Source organism: Dreissena polymorpha, chromosome 12 (assembly GCF_020536995.1).
Source record: "Dreissena polymorpha isolate Duluth1 chromosome 12, UMN_Dpol_1.0, whole genome shotgun sequence".
In the NCBI taxonomy this organism is placed as follows: Eukaryota; Metazoa; Mollusca; class Bivalvia; order Myida; family Dreissenidae; genus Dreissena; species Dreissena polymorpha.
Genome location: NC_068366.1, coordinates 33,677,600 through 33,689,661, shown reverse-complemented (window position 1 = coordinate 33,689,661; position 12,062 = coordinate 33,677,600). Strand labels below are relative to the sequence as shown.

The 12,062-nt window shown below is 35.9% G+C and overlaps 2 protein-coding genes across 3 annotated transcripts in view; both read right to left on the bottom strand.

The window, feature by feature from the left end:
• Positions 1 to 778, bottom strand: part of LOC127853683 (uncharacterized) — a 171,132-nt gene extending 170,354 nt beyond the window's left edge. Inside the window, exon 1 of the mRNA XM_052388397.1 lies at positions 12 to 778. The gene's annotated coding sequence lies outside the window, so the exon portion shown is untranslated. The remainder of the gene's footprint in view (positions 1 to 11) is intronic.
• A 2,321-nt stretch (positions 779 to 3,099) lies between these two features.
• On the bottom strand, positions 3,100 to 11,483 carry LOC127853692 (lanC-like protein 3). Of its 2 annotated transcripts, XM_052388413.1 has the most exons (6): positions 10,867 to 11,483; positions 9,209 to 9,329; positions 8,373 to 8,588; positions 7,488 to 7,664; positions 6,484 to 6,718; positions 3,100 to 6,425 (listed from the first exon to the last, which is right to left on the bottom strand). In XM_052388413.1, the coding sequence occupies exons 1-5, from the start codon at positions 11,380 to 11,382 to the stop codon at positions 6,528 to 6,530; spliced, it is 1,221 nt and encodes a 406-aa protein (XP_052244373.1). In that variant the 5' UTR covers positions 11,383 to 11,483; the 3' UTR covers positions 3,100 to 6,425; positions 6,484 to 6,527. The 2 variants fall into 2 exon arrangements, with proteins under 2 accessions (XP_052244373.1, XP_052244372.1); XM_052388412.1 differs by having other exon boundaries at positions 3,100 to 6,718.
• Between the last annotated feature and the right edge of the window lie 579 nt (positions 11,484 to 12,062).

Genomic DNA, 12,062 nt, shown 5'->3' with positions numbered 1-12,062 from the left:
CATGCACTTACCTTTGACGAAATAGATCTAATAATCCGTTCTTAATTGACACCAATTGCAATTAAGCACCTGTGCTAGTGTATCTCTATAATCCACTTAGGATAAATCCTTATCCAGTGCGTTATTCCGTTATTGCGTTATTTTGTGTAAACGTGTAATAATACGTCACCAAACACACTTAATGTTACGTCAACATTTGCAAAAACTCTATTTTTGTTTATAAATTTTTTATTAAGTCTTTTGATAAGTTCTCAATAATAATCGTGTAAATCTACATCACATCACGCGCTCGTGTATCAAACACATTAATTTAGTGTTTAAATGTGATGGTGATCCAAAGAAGAAACATCACTTATTAAAATTTGAATAATTGTTGGAACACTACTTTCCCGTTGAAGTGTAGCGGATTCTCATTTGTCTTCCAATCACTTTCAAGCCGGGATTTTAATCCAAAAGTAGTATATTTAGCGCGCGCTCCACATAACTGAAGACTAGAGCTATATTAACGCGTTTTATTATTAAATTAGTCCAGCAAAAAGTACAACGGTAGGTAGTCCACTGTCCAGTGTACCGCCCGCCTGTCAAATGTGACAGCGCATCGAGGTTTTTCAGTCACAAAATCTACCACGACCAAGGTCCAATGGGTAAATAAAATTATTAACTAACAATAAAGACGTCCATCACCTCGCGATTTCATTGCGGCCTTGCGTTACAAATGTTTTTCGTAAGTAGAAATAGCGAAAATACTGTCTCTGATTAGCACGCCAATGTGACGGGCTAGCGGACATGTATGTATGTTCCCATCGCTGTCCTTTTTATTTATTATCTACCAATAATTTACAGTAAAGTCGACCTCTCTCTATATAATTTCACGTATATGATACATAAAGTATAATGACCAAAGTTAGACTGGCGCGTCACACATTTTTCGAATCTAGGGCTCTGTTGAAATCGCGGATAAAAATGAATAAAATTATGTAAGTATAGACGAATGTAATTTAATACGCTTTATCCACTCGCATTCCTATTCATCCGAAACAGGATTAGATTGAAAAAGACAACATTTATTTGCATCTCTTTCATTGTTAAGAAAACGAAAATAATTAACTTTGTTAAATGACCGCATAATATGTAAACAAATAACGCGTAATATACTTCCTGTCAAATTAACAAATTCATGAAATGCGAATTCACTCCGCTCTCGAAAAACCGGACTTAATGCAGGAATTCCAAGTATCGCTCACAGCATTTATAGATTAGCCTTTACAGACGGCACATGCTAAGCAGGGGCGACACCCTCCGCCTGGACTAGATTTCGTAAGAGACTTCCTTTAAACCAAAAACACCATGCAAGCGGAAAGTGTCCCCCAAAGAATCTTGTGCAGACTGCACAGGCTTATACTGGACAATTTTGTACGCACGTGCCTTATACCCGGTTTTGTACGCACGTGCCTTATACCCGGATTTGTACGCACGTGCCTTATACCCGGTTTCGCAGAGCGCAACTCATATACATTCATAACACATTATACGAGTATAACTTAACCCTTTGCATGCTGGGAAATTTGTCGTCTGCTAAAATGTCGTCTGCTTAATTTCTAAAATAAGCATTTTCTTCGATTTTTTTCAAATAATATTATCAGAATAGCAAACAGTTTGGATCCTGATGAGACGCCACGTTCTGTGGCGTCTCATCTGGATACAAACTGTTTGCAAAGGCCTTTAAAATCCGGTTCCAGCGCTGAAAGGGTTAATATCTGTATGAAATCAAAATTCCCAGATTAATAGCTTTTAATACAGTAACAATTCTGACCACATATCGATACTTATGGAACCTGTTAGCACTGATTTGGTCTACTCTATTCTGTTAGCACTGATTTGGTCTACTCTATTTTGTAAAAATGTGAAAGAATATTACATGGAATTAATGCAATTAGCACCATATTAATAACGCAGGCATGGCTATTTTACAGTAACGTTTGAAACCAGACCAGTCTATATTACATGTACCCGGTACACAGTTTTTCAAAGAAGTATAGATAGCCACGGGTCAGATAACGACTGTCGATAAAACAAAATGAAAATGTTGGTATTTATCATACCTTCTATCATCGGACAATCTAAAGTGATTTTGGAACAGTCATTTATGCAGATTGCCCGCGTTATAACCACCAAAACATGTCCCTTTATCGCTTAATCGGTGGAAAGTGGTAATGAACCCTTGGGTGAAATCCGGTTAGTTATGCGTGCTATATGGTTAAGAGAAAAGAAAGCGGGCATTAGGAGATCATCAATTTATTACCTTCGGACATTTGCATATCTAATGCAAATGTTAGGTGGTTGTTGTGTCACATTTGACTCAAGAGGGTGCTATTATTAACTATTAAGGCTGCGTAATACGGGCTACACATGCACGGGGCTTACAAAGACGAAATCGTGCAAAACATGGTGTTACTTTTAGCAACTAAAATCATATTCACCGATATTAATCTCATCCATTCGAATAACTGATTTTCATGCAAGAGAAATACAAGATAAGTATTGATGCAAAGCATCAAAGGGCGTCGGAAGTTTCAGTGTAAAAGGCACTCAATGAAGTTACATGGAGCGATTTTTTTTCTACTGCTAATATTAATATATTGGCCGATTATTTTAAACAAAATAGAAAAAGATACTGGTATAACCATTATCTATGATTTTGTGTTATAACCCCCAAATAAACATTATCTATGATATTGTGTTATAACTCCCAAATAACCTTTATCTTTGATTTTGTGTTGTAACCCCCAAATATTTCATAGTTCATTTTATTTACATTGGTTTCCTCTTTTTTACTGGCATCCGTGTGCTGTTTTCATTAATGGAACAGAACTGTGTAGGTTTTAAAAAATCTGCTTCATCTTGTAAGCGTAATTTCATATTTTTTCTCAACTTCAAGGGGAGATGATTCAGAACTTATTCTTATGTTGCTCATTTACGATAGGGGTTCAGTACTCATTGATATGAAAACACTGTAAAAGTTTTAATGTGTTTACGAACCCCCCCCCCTCCACCCTCTCACACATATTTTTCATGGGCATAATAAAAACAAAAAAATAGTTACAATAAAACTGCATATTTATTTAAATTAAAATGTCTACATCAAAACAAAAAGTTAACATAGAACACAAATAAAATAATTTGATTCTACTGGGGCTCGAACCTTGGGCCTCTCACATGTGAAGCCAGCGTGTAACCACTACACAACGGAACCGCTTGAAAAATCACCTTCTAACTAAGATATTAATAAGCTATTAATAGTCGGTTTAAATGTAAACCCGGAAGTTTAAACGCTGGATAGTGAGCGGGGTAAAGGTCCATACCAAAGGGTCCATACCACTGGCAAGATACGGGTCAGGCCCGCGGCCTTCTATATGTGGTTCTTAAAAAAACCTGTAGGAGGACTTGATAGTAATGAGACTGGGGTGATGTGATAGTGCTCCTCATTGATAAGCGGCTGCTTCCTTTATCAAGACTCATTATAACAATTAATAATACGTGTCGCATTTCGCGCTCTATAGCGCCTTTATTAGTAACTAGGTGGTTGCTATGATAGTGGATTAAAGAAGTTTTGTTTTTATACAAAACCAGAAAGTTTCACCGGTTCGCGTATTTGCCCAGTCCCTGTGATCTTTTATTATTGCACAGTCCCTGTGATCAGTTATTAATTAAAAAATAAGCTTTGCATTATTGGCAATAAATGTTGTAGTAAATGTAATAGGCACAAATGCAGTACTTATTTAAACTAATTTACACAAAAAATCACCACTATGCAAGATATTCTGACAACAAAAATATATACATTGATCCGTAAAATAACTTCTCCCATAAGCGAAAAAAAACGTATTACATACTAGTCGCCGCACTTCAGTGCGACGCCAATAAATTAGCACGTTTAAGCACGAAATTGTGTGTGTTTCCGTAAACAAGGAAATGAAATATTTCAGACAGATAATGTGTGCGGTAGATGCGTTGAAAGCACTATCTTTAAAAGTCTACGCTCTACTACAGTTCATTTGCGCAAAGCTAAACAATTCGTCTTATTCACTGAATTTACCGTCCATACATTCTGGATCGTTGTGTAAGTTATTTACAGAAATGGTTCGCATTTACTCTTGATTAATTTAACCGCGTTCTGGGAAAGCCGGGCTTAATGCATGTGCTTTAAAGTATCTTCCAACAATAGCAGGTGCAGACTGCACAGGCTTAATGTGACACTTCAACTTTAAGTATTTTTTTCATGTAAAGGAAGCCGCTTGTGAATTGTAATCGTATCTTCTCGGAACGTGTCGTCCCATATAAGCATGTACGAACTGCACAGGCTAATCTGAGACGATACCTTTTAACACATGCACACATGCATTAAGCTTGGTTTTCCAAGGCCCGTATCAAGATATAACCTAGAACACAACAAGAGCTGTCACCATAGGATGACTTATGCCCCCTATAAACGCTTGATAGAAGTTATGAGCTTTTTTCAAAACCGAAACGCAGATTTCGAAACCTAAACGCGGACCCTAACTTCAAGGTCAAGGTCACAGGGGTCAAAATTTGTGTGCGTATGGAAAGGCCTTGTCCATATACACATGCATACCAAATATGAAGGTTATATCTCAAGGGACATAGAAGTTTATAGCATTTTTCGAAACCTAAACGCAGATTTCGAAAACTAAACGCGGACCCTAACTTCAAGGTCAAGGTCACAGGGGTCAAAATTGTTGTGCGTATGGAAAGGCCTTGTCCATATACACATGCATACCAAATATGAAAGTTATATCTCAAGGGACATAGAAGTTATGAGCATTTTTCGAAACCTAAACGCAAATTTCGAAAACTAAACGCAGACCCTAAGTTCAAGGTCAAGGTCACAGGGGTAAAAAAATTTGTGCCCGTGGAAAGGCCTTGTACATATACACATGCATACCAAATATGAAGGTTATACCTCTAGGGACATAGAAGTTATGAGCATTTTTGGAAACCTAAACACAGATTTTGAAACATAAGCGCGGACCCTAAGTCGAAGGTCAAGGTCACAGGGGTAAAAAAAATTGTGCGTATGGAAAGGCCTTGTCCATATACACATGCATACCAAATATGAAGGTTATATCTCAAGGGACATAGAAGTTATGATCATTTTTCGAAACCTAAACGCAGATTTCGAAACCTAAATGCGGACCCTAAGTTCAAGGTCAAGGTCACAGGGGTAAATTTTTTTGTGCATATTGAAAGGCCTTGTCAATATACACATGCATACCAAATATGAAGGTTATATCTCAAGGGACATAGAAGTTATGAGCATTTTTCAAACCTAAACGCAAAGTGTGACGGAAAGATGGACAGACAGACAGACGGACAGAGGGACAGTCCGATCACCATATGCCCCCTTTTCTTCGAAAGGGGGCATACAAACGTATACACCGGCAAAACTCTCAGTGTATGTTACTGTGAATATAGTATTGTGACAATTTTTATTAATTTATAAATAAAAAATCTCCACATTTTTCAGTAAATACAATGTGTTTTCAGTTCAGAAAGCATAATATTTATGACTTCCATTTACAAAGTATGCAGATCTATGCGTATTTATGTTATTGTATGTGTTTGGCATGAGCTGCCACAGAATGTGGCGTCTCATCAGGATCCAAACTGTTTGCTATTCTGATAGTATTCTTTGAAAAAAAATCGAAGAAAATGCTAATTATAGAAATTCAGCAGACAACATTTTAGCAGACGACAAATTTCCCAGCATGCAAAGGGTTAATACATGCGATATGCTCCATTTCCCCAGAGTGATACTCATATACTTAACACATAACTGACTACCTCAGTAATTTTGGTCAAAGGGAGCTAACAACAGCTACAGCTACAACAGTTACAGATCTTGTTACCAACAATTAAAATGCCTATCCCGAAGTTATATACAACGTTCATACAAGCATGTTTTTACAATAAATACAGAAATACAATAAAAACACAAGAGCACGATCAAAGGTATTGAAAGCAGTACTTAACATTATCTGAAAAATCAGTGTACTGATACACATGTAGATTATGGTTTGTTAAGTTTTCTTTCTAAATCTTATTTACTGTCTGATCTTGTTTTCATTGTCATGATTTATTTAAAATGTTGCCCTTTTTTGTAGATAATTTTAATTCTACAAAGAGTATAGTCATGCAAGCTAGTCTAAAGGCCTTTTCACTATATTTTGAAAAGCATGAGAGCTACAGAACTGTAAGAATTGGACAATTGTGCATTATAAAATCATCTCCAAAACCAATTCAAAAGCCTGCCAAAAACAGTTCCAATGGTTTCTCACTCCAAGAAAACCTAAAACCAATCAAAAACCTTCCAAAACAGTTATATTGGTGCCTTTCTACAAGAAAACCTAAAACCAATAAAAAACCTTCCAAAACAGTTATATTGGTGCCTTTCTACAAGAAAACACTAAACCAATCAAACATGTCCAAAAAACAGTTCCATTTGTGCCTCACTCCATGAAAACATTGAAGAACGGGAATTCTGCTTTTTCTGGCTGGAGTAGATCGGCCAGAAAACACACTGTTCCAGCCCATCCCTCATACAGCGAGTATGGACTGTCCGGAATTCGCGCTTGTTGGAACTCGGGCATGAACAGGAACTCGGCAAACTTCAGGGCTCGATGCAGATGCTTTTGATCCCCTGGAGTATAGGTTGTTACAAGGCAGTATTGTCAAACAAACTTTTAACCCTTTACCACTTAGATATGTATTTTGATGCGTTTGTAGTCCCTTAGAAAGTTAAATTTAATGAAAGACCTTAGATACTGATGAGCAGCAAAAAGCATAAAACCTGAACAGACTTCAAGTTACTCGCAGTCTGTTCAGGTCGTATGCTGTTTGTACATAGCCATTTTCTATTTGCCTCTGAGTGGGAAAGAGTTAAACAAGAGGTTTTTTAAGTAGGTTAACAGAAATTGTTAACATATATTGCTGATGATCAGTTGTGAAATGTTAAACATAAACAAGAAATAGTATAAATGAAAACAAATCTTTTCTGCTAATTAACAAGCTATTTCTAAATAATTCTTGGAGTTATCTGTCTAGTAATTGAATTTGGCAGAGATAAATTTGTATTACTTTAAACATAAATATTGAACATGCAAATTTGAGAAAATTCAAGGGCCACAATTCAGTTCATGAGGTGAATTCCGTAATAATTGAACTATGTCTAAGGAACTAAAGTTTACACACCGGCACATTCTCATGATGTTTAGTAAAGATCAGACAACAATTATTGGGCTTGGAGAAGGTTAGAGAAATATTGAAAAACTACTGACAGACTGTAAGAATCTTGTTAGCAAGCCAACTTACCACATTAGTATCATAAGAGAAACAAATCAGTCTTTCAAAAATAACTAAAGCATCTCTATTAGGTGATACACAACAAGTGAGAATAATAAGATTGAAACCTGTTAATCTGTATAGCAGCAGGAAGACATATCCGCTGCCTGCCACCCCATGACAGATCCCTGGCCCCTTTTTCAGCAGGCCCCTCTGCCAGGTCAGTTCCCCACAGCGCAGGCTAACATCAAGATACTTCTGGTCACCCCAGACCTTGTAGGCTCGCGCAAACAGATACACTACACCTGCAAACATTAAGAACAAATGGAGACTAATTCTGGGAAAACTAGGCTAAATGCATGTGCATCAAGTGTAAAGTGCAAACAAGGTCATTACTTTATGCACATGCGAACAAATCATAGAATAACAATAATATGTTGAATGTTAACTTTTGATAATGCTATAACATACAATTAATCTGCAACCATATGGAACAACCAGATGTGATCACTGCAACACAAGAAAACTGTGGCCAAAATTTATAAAATATGACAGAAATAGCAGCAATTCATGATACATGTTATGGTTTAAACAGAAAATCAATTTATACCAATGCTGCATCTACATGAATTCTAGGAACCAGGGTATCAGACCAAAGTCTTTTAAACAATTTATCAATAAACTTAAAATTGAGCCCCTTTAAATGAAAACAGGGCTTAATGCATTTGGATATAGTGTCATCCATGATAAGCCTGTGCAGTCCACAAAGCCTGTGCAGTCCACACAGCCTGTGCAGTCCACACAGGCTAATCATAGACGACACATTTTCCATACAACTGGATTTTTTTAAAGAAGAGACTTCTTTACAAAAGCAAACACCATATAAGAAGAAAGTGTACATCCTGATTAGCCTGTGAAGCCTCCACATGCTAATCTGGGACGACACTTAACACACATGCATTTAACCCCATTTTCCCAAAGTAAGGCTCAATTATAAAGACCAGTCCACTCACCAGGGGCTCCATGGCACCAGTGCACAAGCTCTTCCTTATCAGGTCGCTGCCTTTTCACCTCGTCCATTGCAGGTGGGTAGTTGAAGTTCTCCTGCTCGAGGGATAGCATGAAGTCTACTGCGGACCGCAACAGGGCTTCTGTCTCATGGCTGGACTTCACAAAGCTGGGGAAACTGATCAACATCTGCAGGATGGAGGAGAGACCGTGAGCAGCACCTGGAAAGACAGTTTGATGTCAAGGACTTAAGGCCTTCAAGCTCCTAAGGATTCTTTTCACTTCAGCCATTTACCATGCTTAGAACATCAGAATGTGCCATCAGTATGCACTTCATGCGCAAAGAAGGCAAATAGAACCTTGCGTTCTAACCAACATATTATTTCAGTGAAATTTTCAAACACAATTTTCCTTGTGAATAATAATTTTTCATTTGAGTTATCATATAACATATCTACAGATTTTGCAACAGATCAAATGAATGATTGAAACTACATTAAATAATATTAAAATACCTAAATCAGCAAATGATCAAATGATGTTTATACATTTAAGATATTAATTATTTTCACAAAGGTTAACATTAGAAATATGTAGATAGGGACTTGCCTGATAAAATGAAGGTGATCTATATACTGTCCCCTTACTAATAGTATTTAAAAAATACATAAATGACACAATAGTATTCATAAGAAAGTTCCAGAGAATGTCTATTCCAGACCTATTTATACATGTTTGTTTTATCTGTATTTCATACAAGAAAGTAATACATTAAAGACAAATTATCAATTTAATTTTAATGAAATCAGTACATAAACAAAGATACAAGTATTGAATAAACCTAAATATTCTGTGTCGTAGTAAGAATACATCAGTGGCACAGATGGATTTTTGCCTCTGTATTGCTGACCAGATGCCACTGTTACAGAACACAGCTGGTTAACTACATCATCTGGTACAGTCTGAAAAACAAAACTTTTAGAATGCTTAGTTTTTAAAATGATTATGTTTTTTTAGGTATTTATTTAAAACTGGATTGTGAAGGCAGATATTTACAGTGACATTTTTTTTTGTTTAATGGGCCACAATGCCTGGTATTAAGTTATTAAATTATTGAATTATTAAAACTCCATGATTAGAACTTGAACTCACAATCTCATGAAAAGGAGACTTTATCCACTGCAATATAACTATGTTTAAGAACTGACTGTTTCAAGTCATTCCATGAAAACATAAAATGATTGAATTTATTGAGTATTAAAGGGATCTTTTCAAGTTTTTGTAAATTGACAAAATTTAAAAAAATTGTTTCAGATTCACAAATTTTCCTTGTAGTTATATTTGCGAGGAAACAGTAATACTGAACATTAACCATGCTCTAAAATATCCATTATATGCATCTTTTGATGATTTAAAAACCTGAAAATTATAAAGCAGTGCAATGCGAAACGATGTAATAATTTGGAGAGTTTTGTTGTTGTTTAAGAAATAATATTTTTCTATCATGGTTTGTTGTCAAATAACCCACAGTAAGGAGTAAAGATGCGTAGGAATTAAATCACGAGTGCGAAGCACGAGTGATTTGATAACACGCATCTATACAACTTACTGTGGGTTATTCGACAACAAACCATCATATAAAAATATTATTTCGATTCTAACACCGTAACACGATTCTAATTGATTTGGTTCAAGCTTTAGGACGTGAACTATATTTTTCAATACCCCGCCCTTCTTAGTACTAAGTTCACTATTTAGTGACGTCATTGGATTGTACAAACATATGACGTCATTGTCATTCATAAATATTTTGCAAATGACGTCACTTTCATTGAAAACAACAATCGTAGAAACTTAATGACGTCACGTGTATTGATGCTACTGGAAAGCTGACATGCTATAAATGTTTTCTGAATTACGTTCCCTAACAAATAAAATTTTTTGTAGACGTTTTAGAGCGGGTTTTAGCACGTGCATTTTACTGCAATATTTTCTTTATTTATTCGGAACTATTTTCGAAACATTAAGCTCCGCCCATAAGTTATTGCAGAATAACCCACACTTGATTTCCTTCTTTGTCTATAGAAAACAAGTCGCGTGTCGTGTTAGAATGTTAAATTTTGTGACACTGCGAGGATTGCTTATATAAAGTATAAAATACATTCATCATAGTATGAGAACAGTTGGCCAAGTGGTCTAAGGGATAGACGTTTACTAAAGGGGTCAGTGGTTCGAGCCCAGTTGAGGGTTACTGTTTTTCTTTAATTTTATTATTGTTTTTTGCTAGAGATTTTTAGATCAAATGTTAACATTTATCAATATAAAGCGTTAAATGACAAACTTCAATACATGCCAAAATCTGTGAAAAGGCCCGTTTAATATTTTGGTAAACGTATACATACAAAAAAAGAATTTTTTAAAATAATACTTTAAGTTTAGAAGTCCTACTTTAAAGTGAAATGCATAAAAATCACCAATAGGGTTTAAATTTCACCTTACCTGGTTTTTAAGTTTCTGTCGCAGATTGAGAACGCCACACAAGTAACCAGCTCTGCCCACAAACAACTCATCTGAACCACACCTCAGAAAATTTATTGGTGAACAAATTTTCGAGAGTTCTGCAAATTTCTCCAAGCATTTTCCTGCAATATGTGGTGACCCTATGGCATCATAAACTAGACTTGTGACGGCATGCACTCCAGCAGCTCCTAAGATGAATGATGCTTTATCCTGGCCATAGTTTGAACTATTTGCCATATTGGCATACAATACAGCTTGTTCCAAGAATGAAGAACGCTTGTCCTTGAATGCATCATTTTGTGCAATATAGTAAAACATGTACGCTATACCTGAATTTCCGACATAAATGCCGCCATCACAGTTGTCAAAGACAGGGGGCATGCCCTCTTGTATGGATTCTACAATTGAGTAAATTTGGGGAACCCATTTTGAGGGGTCTATTTCAACCTTACCACCTTCCTGGTAATCGGGGAACTTGTTTTGAAAGAATCTCATGCTAACTTTTGCTGCAAAAGTTTGTAAATATCTCCTTCAGGTTAAAAGCTACAAAAATATACTGACTAAATCTCTGTGTATTTTTTGTGCTGCTGAAACCGAAAGTGAAAGTAGAAACGTAAAATAATAATGAAAATCAAACTGTAAAACATATTACATTACATGGCACAATTCGCGTCAAAAACACCCTAACATGAAAGAATTGTACAGTAAAAACATATGTCAATCTATGTTATATATAATTATTGGCGAAAAATGTATATTCATTCACTTCTACTCATTCATTTTCAGAGTGTAAACTTCCGGTTTTTTGGTGAGCAGCAAGCAAGGCGAATAATGGCATCTTTTGTGCTTAGAGTACTTGCAGTAACTCTCGGTCTATTTTTTATCTTCATAGGCCTGCTTAAACTGTCACCTGCAATAAGTTTGGATCTATATCGGGAAATGGTAAGCAACTAATAGATTGTTGAAATAATTTTTACATGCAAAAACCGTGTGGGTGGGGCAATGTTCTTAGATTTTATCTTCTGTTGGACATTACAACAAACTTCGCTTAGTATTTTTACGTCCATGCAATCACAAACAAAGTCCTTCTATATCTTGAAGGAGTATCAGTTTAAATCTTAATACAAATAGTGCTATTGAATACATTATTGGTAATTTCATATGTTCAGGCTTGA

Bases quoted from the DNA above. Each gene is read 5' to 3' on its own strand.
- LOC127853692 (XM_052388412.1), bottom strand. From the start codon at position 11,382: ATGAGATTCTTTCAAAACAAGTTCCCCGATTACCAGGAAGGTGGTAAG. The intron at 9,330-10,866 runs GTAAGGTGAAAT...TTTGTTTTTCAG, and splicing joins GACAGAAACTTAAAAACCAG to ACTGTACCAGATGATGTAGT. The intron at 6,719-7,487 runs GTTTCAATCTTA...CCTATACTCCAG, and splicing joins GCTGCTATACAGATTAACAG to GGGATCAAAAGCATCTGCAT.